Here is a 21,721-nt window from a genome sequence, read left to right as displayed (position 1 = left end):
CTGAATCTTTGTATGACAGCTGTGTGGAACTCCGGTGATAATTCTTGAGCCCCTATGTGATACTTTGCTGGTACTGATATTTATATTTATATTTATATGTAGCAATGATGTAAAACTGTTAAAATGGAAGAAAATGTAATCAGATTTCATCCCTCATCTTTAAGGTACGTTCAGATCTACTTATTTCAGTCAGGGTGATGGAGGTCGGCCCACAGAGAGACAAATGCAGCGCATGTGAGGGAAATAGATGAACTGTACAGATACTATGAACTGATTTCCCTACTCAGCAGAGGCGGAGAAACAGAGGGCCAAATACAGAGAGAAAGCACAAGAGAAGGAGAGACACTCAGGAAGTTAAACAGGGGAAGTTTAGTGGTTTGTTGCGTCATCGTTTTATGCTGCTACTTGTGTGCCGATGCAGAGTGAAGGTAGGAACACTTGTGTTCGCTTTTTAATTTGTTTGTTTCCTCACATTTAAAGTCTTTCCAAAAACGTGGACTGATTGGGAGGGTGGTGGATGATAGGAGAGTAGCGGCAGGTGTCAGGAAGATGGAGAGAGTGGGGAGAGAGTTTGAACGTCTCTGTGAATCTATATGTTCAGTGCTCGACTTCCGCTGAAATGAGAACAGGGCCGCGATGGCCCTGACATGAGGGCAGGGAGGACAGACCGGGCTCTGTAGTGAGCGTAGTCCTCAGGCAGGAGCGGAGATTAGAAGCTTAAGTTGGTCCACCACCTCAGAGAAACCTTATAGCATGATTGGAGCGAAACGTTCAGGGGCTCTTTTCAGTGAATACGAGAAGTACAGATGCAAGGGTGTGGCCTTTCATTCGAAAATAAATTGAGTGCATCAGGGGGAAGTGAAGGCGTCATATGCAAGGCGAGCGTTCAGTGCAGTTTGTTTGATTTTAACTGTGAGATTGTTCATTGTTAAAAAGTGAAACTGCTATATCCACAACGAAACCGTTATCATTTCTGCTTTTGCAGGGAGGAAGACACAACAAAGTATGTCCTAACGCTCGATTTTACGTGACAGCCCCAATGCAGCGCAGCTCACAGAGGAAACAAGCTGCACCTAACAACATGCACTGAAGCAAAGGAAACAGAAGCAACAGCAGCACAGTCAAACCTCTGAAATGTGCAACGTTTTATCAGAGTCATCGTCACTTTAACCATTTTGGTCAACGCATCCAGAACAGACAGTCAGTGAACCTGACCGTCACCAGCAGGGTAGAGGGGACCAGTCTGAATGTGAGGTGAAAAGAGAAGACAGGAAGAGATGAGGAGAGTTCGAAGAAAAGGGGGCAACAAAGAGAAGGTGTTTGGATGTGATCTGTTGGAGCATCTAAATACCTCTGGTCAAGAGGGTAAGTGAGCAACCCTGACTAGAAAACATGTCCTGCTCTTATTGTTGTTTTCTCCACTTGTCATAGTTTTCTTCATTGCATTAAACACAATCCTGCAGAGATAAATCATTTACACATGGGTGTCAGACATCAGCAGAAGTACCGTTTATACCATGTAAATGAAACATGTCATAGAAGTGTTACTAAACTGAAGCAACCTGCTATTAAGCACATTTCATGGGATATTTCTCATGTTTCTCAACTCTTTAGCATCTCACTCTGCAGTAAAGTGCTTGCCTATGCTTTTTTTTAAAAGCATAGGCAAGTCGTGAAGGCCAACGTTCAGATTATGACTTTGCTTGTCAAACCACACCAGGCTGAGTCAAACATTTGAAAAAGTCTTAATCATTTTATAATGTGACCCCGACTGACTCATTGTGGGCAAAGCGTGGGACATCGCAGGGCAAATTACTTTGGGGGTAAGTAAAAAAAAAAAAGGTAAAGACTTTTGGGAAAGTATTCTGGCACTGATGAGACAAAGGTTGACTTTTTTGGAAGAACATCAGACCAGCAGTCATAAGTGGGCATAGTGTGATGGTCTGGGGCTGCTTTGCTGCTTCAGCACGACTTTCTGTAACTGATGGAACCATCTCTTTACCAGAAATGCTCAAGGAGAACGTCTGGCCAACAGTTCATGCCCTAAACCTCAAACAGAGTTGAGCTGAAAAGAAGGACAGTGATCCAAAACACCAGCAAGTCCACCTCTGATTGGTTTAAAAAACTCCAAAATAATGGTGTTGGAGTGTCATAGTGAAATATTCTTTAGCATGACCTTAAACTGGCCATTCATGCTTGAAAACCCTCCAGTGTGGCTTTATTAATTCATCCTGCAAACATGAGTGAGCCAAAATTCCTCCAGAGCAAAGTGAAAAACTCATTGCAGTGATCACAAATGTTCATTGCAGTTGTTGTTGCCAAGGGTGGCAAAGCCAATTATGAGGCTTAGGGGACAATTGAACAATGAAATTACAATTTAAAAGCTGCATTTTGTATTTATTCAGGTTGTCTTTGTCTAATATTAGAATATGTTAGATAATCTGAAACATATAAAATATAACTGTGACAAATATGCAACAAACTAAGAAATCAGATGGGGGCAAACACTTTTTTGTGGTACTATAACTGGAGAAACAATGATTTTTGCACTTCAGCTTCTGTTTTATTTTCTGGTATTTTAAGATTTTAGCAGGGATGCAACACATTTCTTGTCAGTAATGTTTCCACTTACATGAAATAAACAAAAAAATATCGGACATAATGTCAATAAATGGGATGAAAGGACGAGGAAGGTATCTGCTGTGCACCTGGCCAACTTAACCGTGACCCTTAGAACAGAAATATTCCTCTCAGGGATCCATGTAGTCTTTGGCACTTCTGTGCTTCAAGCTAAATGCCCACATGTCAACAATGACAAAGGAAACATAACTATTTTAAGCAGACAGAATATTTGCTGTGTTCACAGTCATAGTTTGGTATGCTAATTTTTCTCACTATCAATAAGCAAAGACAAAACAACAACAAAGCTGTGGCTGAAATCAGTTTCATGTTTGTATTTGTCAAATCTCAGTATTACAGAAATGTACTTAAAAATAACCTGTTCAACTACCACAATATAAGTTTTATATATATAGTATAAATGGTGTGGTGACTTTGACCCTAAAATAAGTTTTTAAAAAGGTTTTTAACCCTGGAAATTATATTCATTACAACAGTCTTTCATAGGTTTTGATCGAGGAGTCTTTGAGTCATATGCCTGATGCTCTGCATGAACCTCTAGATGTCAGAGGATCATTATCAATAAGATCCGTGGACCAATTGAAACTGGGCAAATTTTCATAGTCAAAAGTCATCAGTATGCTTTAGTTATAAAATTATAGATTTGATAGACTTATTGACTGTATATGTACCGAATTTCCAGAATTTCCCTTAGGAAGCAACCCGAGGGATTAATAAAGTTTCATCTAAATATTTGTATCTAAAGATGACAGATTGAACATGTTCCATGCTTTTATTAGGCCAATATCCAGGTTATTCATTTGAGTCTTCTCTCACAGTTCCACTGGTGCTGCGATGCTGCAGTGAGTTTGTGGAGCATCATGGGATTGTTGATGGGATCTACAGGTTGTCTGGAGTGTCATCCAATATCCAGAAACTCAGGTAAAATGTCTGTGTGTGGTCAACCTTTACCTGTAAATAAACAATATAATCCACATATATTTTAATGGATATTCGATTATGTTATTATCATTCAAAACAGGGGTGAGTTTGAGAGTGATGGAAATCCTGAACTGAACAAGGATTTGTACCTGCAGGACATCCACTGTGTCAGCTCTTTGTGTAAAGCTTATTTCAGAGAGCTGCCCAACCCTCTGCTCACATATCAGCTGTATGACAAATTTGCTGTGAGTATCTCAGACATGCGAAAAAAACAAAATAAAATCCTTGACTGGTCTACAGGCATGAAAACAGAAAATAACACATATCCTAACAGGAAGCTGTGGCCATCCAGCTAGAGGAGGAGAGGCTAGTAAAGATCGGTGATGTCCTGAAAGAGCTACCAGCACCTCATTACAGGTACAACCCTCTGCATCCCAATGACAGCCACTTTTACTATATAATAACCTGTATTTCTGCACACAAGCAGAGGGCATCTCCTTTTATTTCTCTCCAGTAACTATCACAACAGATCAGCTCAATTTTATTACTTCACCAGAGATTAGTAGGCTTTAGTAAATTCTTCTATATGTAGATTTTAGTTCACTGCCACAAGGAAGACATGTAGGAAAATATTACAAAACTGTACATTTACAGATAATAACACTGGACCCCGTGAAGCTGCTTAATTACATATAAATGGGCTGAACTGGCAGACCAGAACCTAACTGCACGGTTTTGGTCCGCCATCATCCATCTATTATCGTGGGGTAGAAACATAAGCACAGATGCCGACACTCTTCTCTCCCTAACCACCTCGTCCTCCAGGGGCATGCAAGGCATTCCAAAGCCAGCCAAGAAAGCCCTGGGTCTACCCTGGGCTCTCATTACAGTTCAACATGGCTGAAATACTTCACTTAGTTGGATCACACAGTCCAAAAGTCCAGTACAGTTACCAATTAAAAAGTAAAGAACTGACCAATAACAGTATTTCCTTTACGAAAACCACCATTAATCCCACATTTACAGATGATAATACTGATTATTATGTGGTTGATGTGTAAAATAATACTGTTTCTAACAAGGCTGCAGATTTAAAAGCTGATCATGTATCATGTGTGTCCTACAGGACTCTGGAGTTTCTCATGCGTCATCTTGTCAGAATGGCCTCGTATTCGTCAGAAACCAACATGCACTCCAGGAACCTGGCCATTGTCTGGGCCCCCAACCTGCTCAGGTGTGTTAATGAAAAATCAGTGTGTCTCAGATATGTGCTCTTGTGAACTGAGGGATACACTACCTGCTTTCATTCTGAGGGAAAATACTATATATATAAACTGCTGAAAGTTACTGTAATTTTAATTTATATTGTATGCGATTCAATAACCTTGTATAGTGCACCGCTGCCTTTGCTTACCTGTTCCTTGTTCCTTTTCTGCTTCACTTTGTTCTTCTGTTGTTTTCATCCATTCCTTCTTCTCCTTTAGCACATAGTCATGTCTTGCAGTTGTGATAATCAATCAGTAAACCAATCTATCAATCTGTATGAAAAGGTCTAAAGACATTGAAGCGACAGGATTCAATGGCACTGCGGCCTTCATGGAGGTCAGGGTCCAGTCCATCGTGGTGGAGTTCATTCTCACACACGTCCCTCAGCTGTTTCCCGATGCAGGTCAGAACACAGATGTGCATCCACAGACACTCACGTGCAGAGAAAGGCGATAAACTTATGTACCACAGCTTAAAATCTTTCCTCTGACCTCTTCAGACATATCAAACGAGAGAAGGAAGTCCCTCCCATCCCCATCAGCATTCCCCAACACGGAGGAATGTTTATTCCGGCCTGTTCCCACCCCAGCTTGTAGCTATGGGAACATCAGTCCAGGAGATGGTCCACTTCCCATAAGACCTTACCATGCCATCATTGAAGGCACAGACAAGTGAGTAAACCATTTCTTTATCTGGGTCACCATTACTGTCCGTTATACACAAAATCTTAGTCGCTTACACTTTTTAGAGTATCAGGTGAATGAACAAGTGATGCTTGTATGTTAGAAAATAACATTTCTTTTCATATAAACTTCTTGCAAATGTGCGTGTCTTGCTCGCCTCAGGAGGAAAGGATCCCTTAAAGGCAGGAAGTGGATGTCCATCTTTAACATTGGAGGACGATTCCCGGATCCACGGCGAAAACACAAACCTTCAACCAAAGGTACAAAACCTTCACATAGAAATGAGTCACATCATTTATTCCTACTAAGTTAATTTCTCCTTTTCCATAAACAGGTTTGCGTGTTGACAACTTTATTCTCTTTGGTTTGTTTTCTAATTTCTTCTCACTTTTAGGAAATAGCAACATTTAAAATGACATTCAAACTCACATATTTTTAAATATTAATATTTAAAAATGTAAATATAATTTGTTTGTATTTTGGCACATTTTATTAATGTACTTTTAGAAAACTGTTGCTGCTGGCTGCTGTTTTGGACATCAGTTTTAAGTCTCCCATAGATCAGTTCCAACAGCTTCTCTCTATATATTATCTCACTTATCTTAGAAATAATTTTTATATTTTTTCAGCTCCAGAGAAAGAAAGGCCTGCTCTGAGACCTGCAAGAAGCATGGACTCCCTCAGCTCCCCATCCTATCCAAATGAAGGTATCGTCTTCTGAAACATTAAAATGATGAATTTGTTACTTAGAAAAATAATTAAATGCAGTAAAAATGTTAAGAAGTAAGTGAATTTCATATTTATTTAGATATAAACTCTTCTATAAAGAATTTGAAATGTTGATTTAATTTGTTTGATTTGATTAAGCTGTAAGACTCTGAGGTTTGTTAAAATGTGAACTCACAGTGCTTACGTATAAGAAGAAAACGAGTAGATAAAATTTCATTTAAATGCATCTGGTGATAGTGAACAGCTGACTGGGAACTTCTTCCACCATCACCACACAATAGAGTTGAATGGAGTTTGTTTTCTAATGTCTTGAAGAAAAAAGCACTTTTACATGCCATTTCGTAAAGTCCCGCTTTGAAGCAATTAAGCCATCCCCATTGCAGTTTTTGGACTGTGCTGGTATTTATATAGTGCTTTTAATTTTTCTAGTCTTACTGATGTCTCAGAGTACTTTACCAGCAGTGACTACAAGTCATATTTTGAAGTAAGAAGTGACCACATTTACTAGCGGTTTAACTACAACCACTAGCAAGAATGGCTAGCTAGAAACATTTATAGACTGCATCAGTGCAATGCAAAGAGTGACACATGCAAATTAATCTTAAGTAGCACAAAGTAAAATGCTAGAATTTAACCCAGTCTCGTGACAAAATGTAAAATCCATTAACGTTTATAGACACCAGCTGATTCGTTTTTTCCCATGAGAGCTAGCGTAAATTTGAAGCTAATGTACAGAGTGTATCAAAATGAATCATTCAGTTTGGAGAGGCTATGTTTTTTAAAGTAATGGACGTAGAAACTTGCGGTAAATCTTAAAATATTATTAAGGTTTTACATACAAAACAGCGCTTTGCACATCATGTTCTACCTACATTTTGCCTCCCCACCCATAACCTTCATTTAATTTTTAATTTATATTCTAACATCTGTAGGCATTTAGTATATATTCTTATTTAGTGTATTTATATAGAGAAATATAGATTATATATACTGTAAATACTACATATTCTGTTTCTGTATCAATGACACCAAGACAAATTCCCCGTTTGTGTAAAAGCTTTGCAAAAAACGTGATTCTGATTCTGAAAATTTACAGTGTTCAAAAGTGCTCCACTTTGAGCAGGCCATTTGTCCATGCGATAGTCAAACTTGTGCCATACTTTTATGAGCATGTCTGGAGTCACTGCTGTTGTTAATATTTAACCTACCGTACACCATGTGGAACTAACAAATCTCTAACAAACTCTTAATAGAGCAGTTAAAATAAATGTCCTAAAATACCCATTGGCACCTCCAATCCCTAAGTCTCCAAATGTGGACTTTTTCTCCACTTAAACAAGAGAAATGATTTTGTGTACCTGGAAAAAATCCCTACATATAAGATCGTTTGGAGTAAATGAAAACACAACAGAAAATACATGAATGAAGTTGGTATCAGACATACACAAACTCATGTTTGAAAAACAGAAGGTAGAAATGTAACACATCAAGACCTCCCCTCTAATATAAATACAAATAGAATGAATAAGTATGTGAACATAGAAATGGGATATTTGTGAACAGGAAAAACACGATTATTTTACAAACTGCTGTGAGAATATTTTGCCACACTGGTGAAAAGTATACTTTACTAGATTTTCACTTGTCAAACCTGGAGCACAGACCTTTTGTGGGTTTTTTTTAAAAATACAAGTAAGCAAAAAGAAAGCCACATCATTAGATAAGCTCAAAATACTCCAAAAAGCACCAAAAGCACAAATACAGTCAAGAGGTCATGGTTCAGTCCAGCCCAGTGAAATTAGTTGAGATCAAGTCAGTGCCCAAGGTGCACAGTCGGGTGTTTCAACATGGATAATCATGCATAAACTTGATTCTGTCAATCTTGGAGGATTCATTGTTGATTCAAATTATTGTTTGCAGATAATATCAAAATTTAGACTCAACTTTACCTTTCACTTAGGCTAAACTTATTTGTCATTATATTTTTAGGTACCAGGCGTCCTGGCCAGCGCCCTCCTTCCACCAGCATGTCTCCCCTTGTCACTACCACCCCTCAGGCTGTCTCTGAGCTCCCAGTATCTTCAGGTGGATTAGGTGCCAGTGAATATGCTGTGACCTACCGCAGGGGAACAGGGCTAGTAAGCGGTGGTGCAGGCGTACAGGGTACCTACACAGCTCTTGATCCAGAAGGTTTAGGATTAGCAGGCAATGATACTGTCCAGTCCAGATCTCCAGGAATATCCACTAAAGCTGGTCGGAGAGCAGCCATGCACATCACAGGACCCACCATGGTTACTGTGCCACTACATATCACCTCTAACCTGGCTTTAGGGGTTCTTCAAGGGGGCGGAGCTGACAGGATCATACAACGTAGAGACAAAAACGGGGGTGACAAGGCGGGAGCAGAAAAGGCAGCGAAAAAGGTAAGCAGAGTAATGGAATGGAATGTGGAAGAAACCAAGAAGGAGGAGGAGGAAGTGAAAAGTGAAAAGGAGAAAAGCAGTGCAGAAGACGTGGAGACGACAGAGGATTCGGTGGCAGCAGGTGGTGCTGAGGAGAAAACGGAAAAAGGAGCAGAAGAGAAAGGAGATGAACCTAAGAGACAACGAGCCAAAAGCCTCCTGTCCAACTCAGAAGAAGATAACAAAGGTGATGCCAAAAATGCTGAACAAAATGTTGAAGATGATGAATATATGGGTAATTTGAACTTTTTTATTACAATGACCACTTTTTCTTACAAGGACTGCAAATAATAACTGTTTTGCACATCAGTTATTGATTTTCTGGTTCAAACTTAAACGTCTTAGTTGCTACTACAAAGATTTCTTTAAAATTTGGTACAAATAGTCAAGACCTCCGGTGCACCTATCGAGGAAACACTCCCAGGGGGACTAGCGGTTTTTCTCTTTGTTGACTTTTTGTAATGTAACCCTGAGTTTTAATGTGGTTTTATATAAAATTCCACAAACAGTTCTGCTAAGTTTCATAAACGGGTCAAACGTTTGACCTTCAACTTTTTCGATGGTGCCCTTTAACAGGAATACCAAATACTTGCCAATCTGACTTCTGTATGTGTTTTGTGCAAATTACCACATTAGGGTAATCTGAAGGATGACATCCATTCAACTGCTCTGTCTTTTTTGCCCCAACCTTTGACTATAGTCTTTTAAAATACTTGAGCATTTTTGTTTTTATTTATTTCCTCCAAGCACATTTTGAGAATCAGTCAAAAAATAAGCCCAATAATCTTACGCTTGTATTTTCCCCAGAAATTAGTTTTTTCTCTTTGTTTTTCTGCAGCTGTCTTAGAATTAAACTATTGCAAGTACAGTGCAACAAATGAATTTTACTCAGTCGTGAAACTCATTAACTCATGATCGTTGTTTCATTGACAGAAATGAAAGTTAGTGAGACGTCCGAGCTTCAGCCAGAGGACACTCAGCATGAAGATAATGGAGAGTTCAATGCTTCTGATGTTCTCAACTCAACAGAGGTGGCAGGCGACAACCAGAATATGTTTGGCTACATTCAAGACAACTTTGAATTCCTGGACCAAATGGACTGCAGTGGAATGGACCATATGGACTGCAGTGTCTCTTATCAGGTGTGTTTTTTATGGTTGCAAATCTTTCTTAGCACATAAGAAGTTGGAGGTTTGCAGAAGAAAATGGTTATTTGCACAGGAGCAGTATTACGCTGTATTTGTGAAAGCTTTTTAATGTGGTTCCTCTTTTTTCCCCAATAGGTGCAGGAGTTCTCTGTTGAACCTCCTTGTCACTCAGACGATGAGTATGAATCAATGGCTCAAGTTCAGACTTCTCCTTGTCCTCCAGAGCCACAGTCACGCCTGCGTCCAGGCCCTCAAAGTCCCAGCGAGTCAAACCCACACAGACCGCTCAGTCTCGACTTGCACAGTCGACACACAAAATCCCTCAGCCTGCCTTACATGACCTCGCCTGTCCACGGACCGGATGAGTCTTCATCTGAAGACGAGGCTATGGGGGATGACATTGGTGATAACGAGTACAGTAGCGAGGAAGACGAGAGCATGTTCGTTAAAAGCCTTCCACCGGATTTCTTTTTGAACACAATCTCTGGGTTGGAACCTGAAACTGATGGAGAGGAAAGTTCCCCTCATGATAGCGTTTCTGTGCATTACATAGAGAGCTCTGAAGAAAGAGACTGCCAGTCACTGAAAACTGAACATTCGGCATGTACAGAAACAACTACGGGAGAGCGGGAGCAGGTAGAAGTGAACGACAGAGAAGATAAAAATGGACTGGATGAAAAGGAGATGATAGAAAAACAAGAGGAAACTAAAGTTCATCAGGAAGGAGACCAGCTGGAAAACGACGTGCAAAGGTGACAACTGATTACAATCTCAGATTTTAGTATTTATCATTATAGTTACCATGCATGTGCATTTTTGTCTTAATCTTTCCTGACTGGCAGACAGAAAAAGCACAACAACAACTATTTTATCTGTTATTTTACACTAACAGTGAGTCAGAAAATGCTTGATGTTTAATTAGAATGTGACCAGGTTCTGCACCACCTGTCTGACATATGATGTTTGAGCATCTTTCAGTTCGTTATTTTGATTTTAAACTCGCCTTATTGTTTTCATCTTTCTCTGCAACTGGGTCCAGCAACCTAATAATCTGAATATACCCAGACAACAGTCAGCCGGTGAAACCTTTAGACTGTAATGACCCAGATATTTCCCTCAGGAGTTTGAGAAGGCCAAACAGAAATAGAATGGAGAGTGAACAGGCTATTTGACCTTACTTATGAGAAACGTTATTCCACATGAATGAGAAAGATGTAAATAGTGCTAGCATGCTTAACATATAAACTTGAAAAGGTTTACATGTCAGTTATGTTTTTGTGGCTGATTTTGGAGAAGAAACCGAACTGCACACTTTTCAAAAGACACTATAATCACTTCACTCTTGTTTTGCTGTGGTGATTTGTTTTCCAGTATCCTGTAGTTAAGTTGTGTGGTCACAGTGGCCACTACTTGGATGATTTGAAGGCTAATGCCTGAAACCTGTGTGCACCCCCTGGTGGAAAAAGATTAAAAGTACAGTGTGGCAGATAGCACCACATGTCCTTCCCGTCCCTCCATTAGAAAATCATAACAAACTGAGGGGAATTCTCTTTTGATACATTAAACTTTGTGTCATCAGCTTGAGAAATGCTACAAGAACAAACTGCTACAAGTTTAATTAAATCAGGAAGAAATATTAAAGAAGAAGCTCAAAATTAGAGCTCAAAAAATTCTATAAACAAACGTTAATATGTCTTAAAGTCTCACTTATATTGTACGCGTCTAAACTGTTTTTGTCTCTTAACTATCTGCAGCAGAGAAACAGAGGAACATCTGGATATTATGAAAGATACTGAAAGTGAAATATCCTCAACAACCTGCTGTACAGAGTTTCCACTGCCAGTCACCGAGGACGCTGACGAATCCAGCACTGTGGCTGGCACGAGCGTTGAGGAGGTGAAGGAAGTAGTTGAAATTGCTCACAGCGATTGTCCATCTCAGGAAATGATGAACCAGAAAGAAACTGAATCAACAAATCATACCAGAAGCTGTAATGGAGGGGGTACAACAGAGAGAGACAATAAGGAGGGGGAGAATGGTGTGATATGCAATGAAATGGAGGACATGTGTGAACAGTTTGTACTGAAAATAGAGGAAAGTGACAAGAGAATGAGGGAAGAAACCTCAGAGGGAAAAGCTGACAGAGAACACGACAGTAGCAATGAGCAGGATACCCAAATCTGTGGGACACACAATGACATTTGGGAAGAACTTGAGGACATTGTATCTGAAGTGATAGAAGATGAGGAAAAGGCGCAGTCTGAGAGGGAGGGTGATGTTGGGCAAGAACATTTGGTAAAAGATGAACAGGACGAAGAGCACGGATCAAAGGAAATGGTGGAAGACGACAAAGAGGAGGCGAAGAAGACGGAAGGTATGATAGAAATAGACGGTGAACCAGTTGAGACGGCTGAAGGAGCGCCAACAAGTTTAGAAATGCAACAAGAGTTTAACGAAGATGAGACCCAGAGAGAAACTCATGAGAAGATGGCCAGCAAGGAAGACTCTCAGGAACATGTCACAGCAGAAGCGTTTTCAGATCAGCCAGAGAATGAGAGCGATGGTAAACAGACAGCCGATGAGCAACTTGAAACTGCGCCAAGTGAAGATAACCAATTTAAAGAGATGGGCTCTGATATGAAAGAGGGAAGAGAGAGTGAGAAGAGTGACGGCCCCTTAGAGGGTGTCGGAAGCACGCTGGTCTCCTCACAGCCGAAGATCTACCAAGTTAAAGCCGTGCCGGTGGTGCCTCCGAAGCCGCAGCACTGCAGAATCACCGCCCTGACCATCCGACAGCAGCAGCAGCAAAGAGAGAGAAGAGACGGCGACAGAGGGAGAGACAACACGCTGAGAGTCCCAGGAGAGCAGGACAAGGACGGAGACCAGAGCGACGAGGGCTCTGAGAAGAAAGAGAGTCCAAAGCTCAGGGGAGATAGCCGGGAGAGAGAGGTGAGGAGGGACAGGGCCGAAGTCAGAAACAGTCCCCTCAGCATGTGCTTTGATGAGGCTGTGGCCATTGCAACCATGAGGAGAGAGAAAGAGAGGGTGAGAGAAGGAGAGGCGGAGGCAGACGCGCTGGGGAAGTGACGTAGAGGTTTGAATTGTACAAACTAGTTTTCCCCACACAGAGTTAAAGGCTGTATTTTCTTATATAGAGGGGTGAATTTATTCCATTATACATTACAGCAACAGCAGCCCTGCTTGTGTAAGGCAACTGATTTAGCCGTTTCTGTGTTTCTTTGTAGAATGCATAAACTCGACGTGCAGTCATAACCAATAGTTGTCTAATATAAATATTGTTCAAGGGAAGATTTGTTCTCCGTTCATTTACCAGAACAGAATAGACCGCTGAGATGATATAAAGGGAATCAGATGCTGGGGTTGGATTTACGCGGTCAGCATCTTGAATCCTGATATTAAGAGGAATAAACTGAAACAGATGACAAACACTGAAGTGCCGAAGTGCTGCTCCAGTGTGACAAACCATCTGGATGAACTGCTAGAGTCTGGGTTGCTAATCTAAAAGTAAAAAATATTCGCATTGAATACACTCCCTGTTACACTCGGTGTTTGCACGAGTAACGAGTTTTCTCTCTCGTTACAGAAAAGTGTACATAAAAATAGAGGTTTGATGCCAAATACAAATGTGTTTAAAAAGATGCATTGACTATATCATATCATTTAGCAGGAATATGATGTCAACAGATCCAAAGTTGTTTTGCATTGTGTGAATAAAACATGTTTTCAATATGCTGTGTCTTCTTCAATCCTTCTTTATTTAAACTTTATCAGAGCAAACAAAGTGTTGGTGCTGAAGTTATAAATAGCCTTTATTGTTACGTTATAAAAATGCTGCTGGTATTTGCTTACAAAATACAAAAAACCATTAAAATAACTTCTTCAAGCTTCAAAAATCACTTGAAAAATAACTCGACTTCACTGTTCATTGCTTTTGATGGTTGACCCCTTGCATTTATCCACCTTGCACTACCTTTTCTCCTTACATATTCACCTTTTTCTACCTGCCTCCCTCTCACTCACACACATGTATTCTGTTTTGCTTCTGTAACCTGAAGCTGACAGTCTTTAAAACAAAAGAATTCATAATAGACTTCATAAGGCACAGACAGGTTCATTCCCCTCTTATTATAAAGGGAGAATGGTTGGATTCTGTCTCCATCTTTAGGTTTCTGGGCACTCACATCTCCGTCGACCATAAGATAAAGAATAAGGTCCAGCAGCGGCTGAAATAACTCCGCGTCGTAAGGAAGAATAACCTGAACCAGAAGCTCCTGCTAGCCTTCTACTGGTCCTCAGTGGAGAGCGTGGACTCCAACTATCTGGGTGTTTGGTACGCAGTGGCCACAACTGACAACAGGAAGGATGAGCAGAGGGTAATTAACACCCCCCCCCCCCCCCCCCCCCAAAAAAAAAAACAACAACAAAAAAAACCATTGGCTGCCCTCTGCCTCTCTTCACAGGTGACCCCTTGAATCCCACTCACTACCTGTTTGGCCCACTGCCCTCTGGTCGACACCTCCAGACACAAACAGCTTCTTCCCGGGGCCATTCGGACTGCAAACAAACACTGTTCTCACACACCCCACCCCTGCCCACCAACCTCACCACCTGAGCCATAATGATTATAAATCCCTCATAATAAACGGAGCAGTGTTCTCTAATGTGTCTTTATATATACATACATATATACATCTATATACATACATATATATATATATATATATATATATATATATATATATATATATATATATATATATATATATATATATATATATATATCGATGTAGCGGTTCCGAATGACAGCAATATCAGGAAGAAGGAACACGAGAAGCTGGAGAAATACCAAGGGCTCAGAGAAGAGCTCGAGAGGATGTGGAGGGTGAAGGTAACGGTGGTCCCCGTGGTAATCGGAGCACTAGGTGCGGTGACTCCCAAGCTAGGCGAGTGGCTCCAGCAGATCCCGGGAACAACATCGGAGATCTCTGTCCAGAAGAGCGCAGTCCTGGGAACAGCTAAGATACTGCGCAGGACCCTCAAGCTCCCAGGCCTCTGGTAGAGGACCCGAGCTTGAAGGATAAACCGCCCGCAGGGGCGTGCTGGGTGTTTATATATATATATATATATATATATATATATATATATATATATATATATATATATACACATATACACACATCCGCATATATATACACACATCCACATATATATACATATATATATAAGACACATTAGAGAACACTGCTCCGTTTATTATGAGAGATTTATAATCATCATTATGTTTATTAGAAGTTTTACAGCCGTCGGTTTTACATCATATCCGCCTTTTCATTTTCCCGGAAGGGAACCAAAATAACAGCAGGGGAGTTGGATCTCACCACATGCATCAGCTGGTAGTTCAGCTTATAGCTGAGGTTTAATCTTCGGGTCATAGGATGTCTTTTCCCTCGTCGTTTCCTGCGCAGGTCGCAGCCATCATGGACGTCTTGGCGAAGGCGGCGGTGGCAGAAATCACGAAGCTGGTGGAAGACGGGAGTCTGGTCCTGCGCCTGGAGCTGAGTCGGAGGGAAGATGAGAATCAGGAGCTCCGAGCAAGTTTGAAGCTGATAGAGGCTGAGCTCAAGAAAGCTCAAGAAGCTGCCGCAAGCACAGCTACAGAAGCCAAACATACGCAGACTACAGCCGAGGAACTGGTGCTCCGAACGGGTAAGAAACGGCAACATCTGGAACCGACTAAACGAACCTTACTCAAAAAAATCTCAAATTTTAACTTCCTTTGCTTATAAAAAGGTTTACTGCACATTAGAACATAAATGATCATCCCTGTCATGTTGTGATGGTTCAAGTTTAGGTTCGGCTGAAGTATGAATCATTAGTAAGTGAAATGTATTCATAAAGCACACTGAAACGTTGCTTTGATTAATGGAGGACCACAAGAGCCACACGCATCAAAACAAAGAATTCTGTGCTTAAATAATGAATTCTGCATTTGTAAATTCATTTTTGAAATAATTGTATTTATTCAAACATTATTAAATAATACATTACTTCAGTAGTTTATTTTAAATAAAAACACTATTTTAAAATCTAGTTTTCAAAATTAATTAGTAATCCATCAATAAATACTTATATGAATTTCACAAAAAAAGAATTAAACTCTCAATAAAAACCTCATTTCAAAAACTATTTTCGAATTCCAAATTAAAAAACTAATTTTCAAAATCTTTTTTTTTAAACTCAATATGAAAAAATAGAAATAAGTAAATGGTTTCAAAAACCCACGATTTACTAATAACATTTAAAATGGTGATTCCACTCCTCATTTGAAAATCCATTTCAAATGGAAAGAGTAAAGGGAAGTTAAAGTCCAGACTTAAAAGCACAGATGGAGGATGCCCTGCTTATGTCAAGCAGTAACAGTCTAAGGAGAAAGCTACTGGACTTTTTTTTTTGCGCCTGTCCCGTTTGGTTCTTTTGAGATCAGAATTATTGTCTAAAGGCCAAGAAAGTTGTCCAAAGGATTTACTTTACCAAATGGACCATCCCGGCCCTGCCGTATTGGTCTATTTGATTCACTTTGTTTTTAGTGTTAATTTTATTTTATTTTCACTTGTTACACATGGGACAGACGTCACTGGGGAAATGAAAGGGGAGAAAGAGAGGTAGGGAAAGAAAAACAGTGGGGAAGAGAAACTGTGATAAAGGGCAAAAAACAAAAACCAACAAAACAAACAGACAAAAAATACATATATCAATGACCTGGATCACCTGTTGAGAAAGAAAAATAGAGAAAACAAGCAAAAAAAGAGAGCAATAGAATAAACAACATCATGATGATCTATGTGAATATAACAGTAAATACTAAATATTAAACATTATTGTGCAGCACGTAGGATCGACAGCACACAGTGTGCTTTGAGGTAGGAGCCAAAAAGGGTGTAGTTTGTGTGTGTGTGAGCACCCGTGTGTACACCTGTGAGCATGAACGCACTTGTTTTAAAAGGTCCCTTTTAAAGGTCCCTGCTAGAGGGTGTGGGGGGCCATAGCCTCCAGGGCATGAAGCAGGTATGGAGGAGATTCAGGCTCCAGACATCCAGAGGCCCTCAGAGCACAAGAGACTAAGGAAGACCAACAGAGGGGCAGCCGTGCCACTCTCCCGGAAAGAGCTGAGGAGAGCCCCAGATGAGGGGTCACTCAGCAGCTGCGGAGCAGAAGCCAGGGGGGGTTGTAGTGACGTGCCCGTGAGCTCCGCCGGCAGCCAGCTGTGCCAGAGTGACCGAGCCCCAAGCCCAGAGGCCAAGCGAGCCCCAGGCTCCAGGCCCCAACAAGCAGCCACCAGGAGTGAGCCAGTGCGTACCTGGACGCCCATCCCCGGACACAAAGAACCACCAATGCAGCAGCAGGGAGGCCCCACATTCCATTTCTTTTTGTTTCATTTAGACCTTTCACCCCTCATCCAAGGGGCTTCTTCACTTCCTCATGACATGAGCCAAGGTCATTACCTCCAGATGTTTTAGGTGAAACCACGTTGAGACCTTGCCTAACCCTATCATCTGACCCACTGAGGTCATCTGATGTGAGGTTAAGGCTCAAGAGTGCATTAGAATAGAATAGAATAGAATAGAATAAATCTTTATTATCCCACCGATGGGAAATTTCGATGTTACAGAGCTCTTACAGCAAGGGAAAATAAAATATAAAAGGAAGACACAGGGTGGTCCTATAAACATAAACAACCGAAATTTGTATGTACAGGTATAGGTTATAGGTGACTGAATCCTTTACCAACAATTTATTTTAGTCTTTGTAGTTCATTTATAAAGATAGTTAAATATAAATTTCTGTACACTGTCTTTCTAACTGCTGGGATATTTTTTTATTATGTCTTGGTCCAATTCGATGAATCAAAGAAATTCATTTTCTTTGACATTCATTTCATTTTCAGATTAAACCGACTGAATCTTTTTTAGCAATATATCAGTCAGATAAAACTCAAGAACTTATGAAGATAAAAACAGTTTATTGCAGTATATCAGGGACTTTCTAAACTTTGTAAAACCTGAGTTTATCAGGAAGCATCCTTTTGTGGCTGACATGTCTAACCGTTTCCGGTAAACAGCAGCACTAAAACACTTCTACTGGTGAAACTGGTTAGATGCTCTGTTGACTTGCATTTGTTGGTTGAGAATTGAAATCGAGTGTTAACACGGTTGTCATCCTTTTAAATGCAGACAAAAAGGAAGCTCAGGACATGGTTGCAGTGTCTCTTCAACCAAAAACTGCCCAAAATGTGACAGAAGAGAGCCAAAACATCTGGCCAGTGGTGAAGCACGAGCCAGAGGATGAACCTGCTAACATCGAAACAGAAGACAACACGGCGAGAACAGGTGTTTGCTTCAAGGCAGAGCAGGATGACTTGATGTGGCCTGCTTGTAGCATGTTTGAGAGTAACCCTGTGGCGTTGCAGCAGCACATGCAGATCCTCCCCTCTGACGCTGATCAGTATTCTCCTCAGAGCAACACAGAAAGTTCCTATAATTCTTTACTGTCTACCACAGAGGAAACTGCAGGCGCGCCAGTGAGAGCGGAGGTAGAGACGCACCCCGCGTGTATGGGAGGCATCGCTTTAGAGTCTGTTCATACTAAAGAGTTCAGATGTATTTCACCCCCTGCAGGCAGTCAGGGTGACTGCTTGCGAGCTGAGCCGTTACTCCCTCTGCCTCACGTGGAAACAGCCGCAGCAATCTCAGCAAGTTCAAATGCTGACGCTCCTAACCAGAGTAGAGATGTCTTTAAAGCCAAAAGGGTGATGAAGGTGTGCAGACCTAATCAGAAAGTCTACGTCTGCTCTTTGTGCAACAAGAGTTTCTCGTGCCTGTTTCAATTGGAGAAACACATAGCCACCCACCAACCCTCCAAACGCTTCAGGTGCCTCGAGTGTGGGAAATCTTTCACCCAGAAGACCCGGCTGAGGACGCACCAAAGCGTGCACACCGGGGAGAGGCCGTTTAGTTGCAAAATCTGCGGTAAGATGTTTTCGAGGCAGGACAACTGCCTCAGACACGAGCGGTTCCACAGCGGGCTGGAGCCGTACAGCTGCAGGCAGTGCGGTAAAAGCTTCACGGCGCTTGGTAACCTCAAAATACATGAAGAGATCCACCTGCAAGGAAGATAGCGATCAGATACTGCAGCTCTCAGAGATGGACTGCGGTAGTTTGAACATTTGCATGAACCTTTTATTTTACAAGTGTGCTTTGACAGTTTTATTGGAGTGAATGAACAGAAACATAAAAAGCCCTCTGATTTGCATTACAGGGGGGCAGATGCATTAGAGTCATTACATTTATCGTTTGCTTTGTCTTGCTTTTCCATTGGACGCACACCTCTTTGTGAGATATTACACATAAAACTAATATAATTTGACATTTTGTCCCATTAATGTGACAAACTTCATCTCCTGGGAAATCTAAACATAAAAAACATCGTAACTGTTATTTTTGAAAAAAGTTTCTATGTCTTTTTTTCCTAATGGCATGATCACAATTAACCTAAAAAAAGAAGCACTGCTCTGGAGATTATTTACTTTTAAGGGAATATTATTGTGTTTTTGAAAAAAAAAAAAAAACATATAGTAGTGGGTAATATGTATTGATGGGTAACAGATAATAGGTATTGATTTGTAAATAACTGGACATGAATAATTTGAGTTTATTATCTAATTTTTCTGACTAGGCAGCTCATTCTCTTTTTCACGACCATATGTGATGTAGATGTGAAATGTAAAAGTGAGGTCAGAGGTATAATTAGATATTTAGAATCCCCCACAGCAGTAACAATTCCTAAATGTTGCAAAAAACAAAGGCAGCAGACTTTTAATCAGTTTTAAAGATTAAAGACATTTTATGAAAGTTTGACCTTATTTGACCACAACCACCACAACCTACACAGACAGAATAAATTAAATAAAACAGAAACTAAAAAATAACCACTAACTGATAAATAAAGGCATTCTGGTGTTGATGCAAGAGTTAACAGTTTAACTTCCATAAATGTCAACTATTGATTGATTCTCATGCCGCGAGTAGGAACTACTAGAGAGGTGGGGAAGATTTTCTTTTTCTGTGTTCTCATATAAATATTAGATGGCCTTTAAATGCAGTCTGAGTAGCAAACGATTCTCTCAGGCATTGAAACTGCAAGAGCGTGGTGACGTGTGAAGGGCTCAGAGGAATATATTTGGTCTTTGTTTTCAGTTTCCCCAAACATACCACCAGCAGACTGTGTAGTGTAGATGTTCCTGTCGTGTCAGGGGCTTCCTGGAGGGTGTCTGCACTCATTTCTCTGAGAACAGCTTCTGTGGTTAACTCCAACAACTTATATGAACCAGCACTCTTTAGATGGCACATTGAACTGAAAAGATTAGTAAGAAATGGTTTGTTTATTGATGTTAACCGTGATGCTGATTATGCTCCCACGTGGATGCGCACATGGACAGCTGTGGTCACTGGGGTGTGTCGTTGTTTTATACTACTTTTAAGTCCACGTGCAGGGAGGACATTGCACTGTAGTTGCAGGGCACATGGATGCCTGATGATACCCTGCAGGTCCCTTTCAAATTCACAGATGTGGAAACATTTTTTTTTCCATAAGCCATTTGTGTGTTACTGTTTAGTAGACATTTCTGTGTTTGGGACATTTTTATGCAGTTTTAGATTCTTGTTCAAGAAAATGTTTCATTTGGAAGTTTTAGCTACCTTATTTCTTCTTAATTTTTAATTCTTCAATGACTGTACAAATACTCAAAGAAAACTGTGATTGGTGTGTTTGTAACTTTGTCATACTTCTGTACTCAGAAGTATTACAGTGCCTTGAAAATATACTGGTATCTGTTGTTGAAACATGTCTGAAGAAATTAAATGGTTGGTCCTTTTCTAATATTTGCCCTTGTGATGTAGTTATTAGCAGGACAAACTGTATGTGACTGAAGATTACTTGTCAGATCTTAATTACACACATTTAATTAAAAAGTAAAAACTTTTAAGTGCGCGAGAGATTATGATTGTGTGTGTGTGTGTGTGTATTCATTGTCTTTTGTGGGGGTTTTTTCCCAACAGTTTAATAAAGTGCAGACAACACAACAATGAGTTAATTGCATTTTTTTGAATTGAAAGTACATTTTTCATTTAAAGCTTCAACTCTGGGTTTCAAATGGTTAGATACATCTGTATAACTGCTCAAATATCTAATCAGATGACAGTAGTTCAATCCATTTAGGCCTTTAGACATGGTCAGCAGGATCGGTTCAAATCAAGCATCAGCATGGGGAAGAAATGTGATTTACGCGACTTTGAACGCAGCATGGTTGTTGGTGTTAGATAGGCTAATCTGAGTAGTTCAGAAACTGCTCATCTACTGATATTTTCGTCGATCTCACGGCCCATTGTTAGTCAGTGGTGCTAGATTCAGTCATGCAAATATACTATTTATAAGGTTGGGGAAACCTGCGGTCAGCAGAGAATGAAGACGTCACTTTGCCTTTCTGTCTCCAACCTGAGCTGTCTCTCTGATATATTCATTTCTAATCGTCTCCATTCTGGTTACTCGAAACAAAAATTTAAAAATCTTCAACTGAATATGTACACGTCCTGCACATATAAATTTTACTCTCAGGTGTTCCTAAAACTTAGCAGCTCTCCATTGTGTTGGTGCATAGAACTGGTGGGAATTTAAAATAATCCCTGACTCTGGTTACAACACTTTTAGATGAACATACTGTAATTAATCCAGATTCAAATGTTATGAAAGTGTATGATTTCTTTTGTCGTGTTGCACTTTATAGATGGTCCCTGCA

The 21,721-nt window shown here is 40.4% G+C and overlaps 2 protein-coding genes across 3 annotated transcripts; both read left to right on the top strand.

The window, feature by feature from the left end:
* Nucleotides 1–351: 351 nt before the first annotated feature.
* Nucleotides 352–13,599, top strand: si:dkeyp-68b7.12 (uncharacterized). Of its 2 annotated transcripts, none has more exons than XM_004555180.3 (14): nucleotides 352–428; nucleotides 986–1,365; nucleotides 3,459–3,561; nucleotides 3,662–3,806; nucleotides 3,896–3,978; nucleotides 4,688–4,795; nucleotides 5,112–5,230; nucleotides 5,327–5,498; nucleotides 5,673–5,770; nucleotides 6,140–6,217; nucleotides 8,229–8,888; nucleotides 9,635–9,843; nucleotides 9,985–10,601; nucleotides 11,604–13,599. In XM_004555180.3, exons 2-14 carry the CDS (start codon nucleotides 1,278–1,280, stop codon nucleotides 12,934–12,936), a joined length of 3,813 nt encoding a protein of 1,270 aa, XP_004555237.2. In that variant the 5' UTR covers nucleotides 352–428; nucleotides 986–1,277; the 3' UTR covers nucleotides 12,937–13,599. The 2 variants fall into 2 exon arrangements, with proteins under 2 accessions (XP_004555237.2, XP_004555236.2); XM_004555179.3 differs by having other exon boundaries at nucleotides 8,229–8,936.
* A 1,609-nt stretch (nucleotides 13,600–15,208) lies between these two features.
* On the top strand, nucleotides 15,209–20,911 carry LOC112430090 (uncharacterized). The gene is made up of 2 exons (XM_024806061.2): nucleotides 15,209–15,576; nucleotides 18,102–20,911. Exons 1-2 carry the CDS (start codon nucleotides 15,306–15,308, stop codon nucleotides 19,043–19,045), a joined length of 1,215 nt encoding a protein of 404 aa, XP_024661829.2. The 5' UTR covers nucleotides 15,209–15,305; the 3' UTR covers nucleotides 19,046–20,911.
* Nucleotides 20,912–21,721: the final 810 nt, after the last annotated feature.

Source organism: Maylandia zebra, linkage group LG18, assembly GCF_041146795.1.
Source record: "Maylandia zebra isolate NMK-2024a linkage group LG18, Mzebra_GT3a, whole genome shotgun sequence".
Lineage (NCBI taxonomy): Eukaryota > Metazoa > Chordata > Actinopteri > Cichliformes > Cichlidae > Maylandia > Maylandia zebra.
This window is presented reverse-complemented; position numbering and strand designations above follow the sequence as displayed.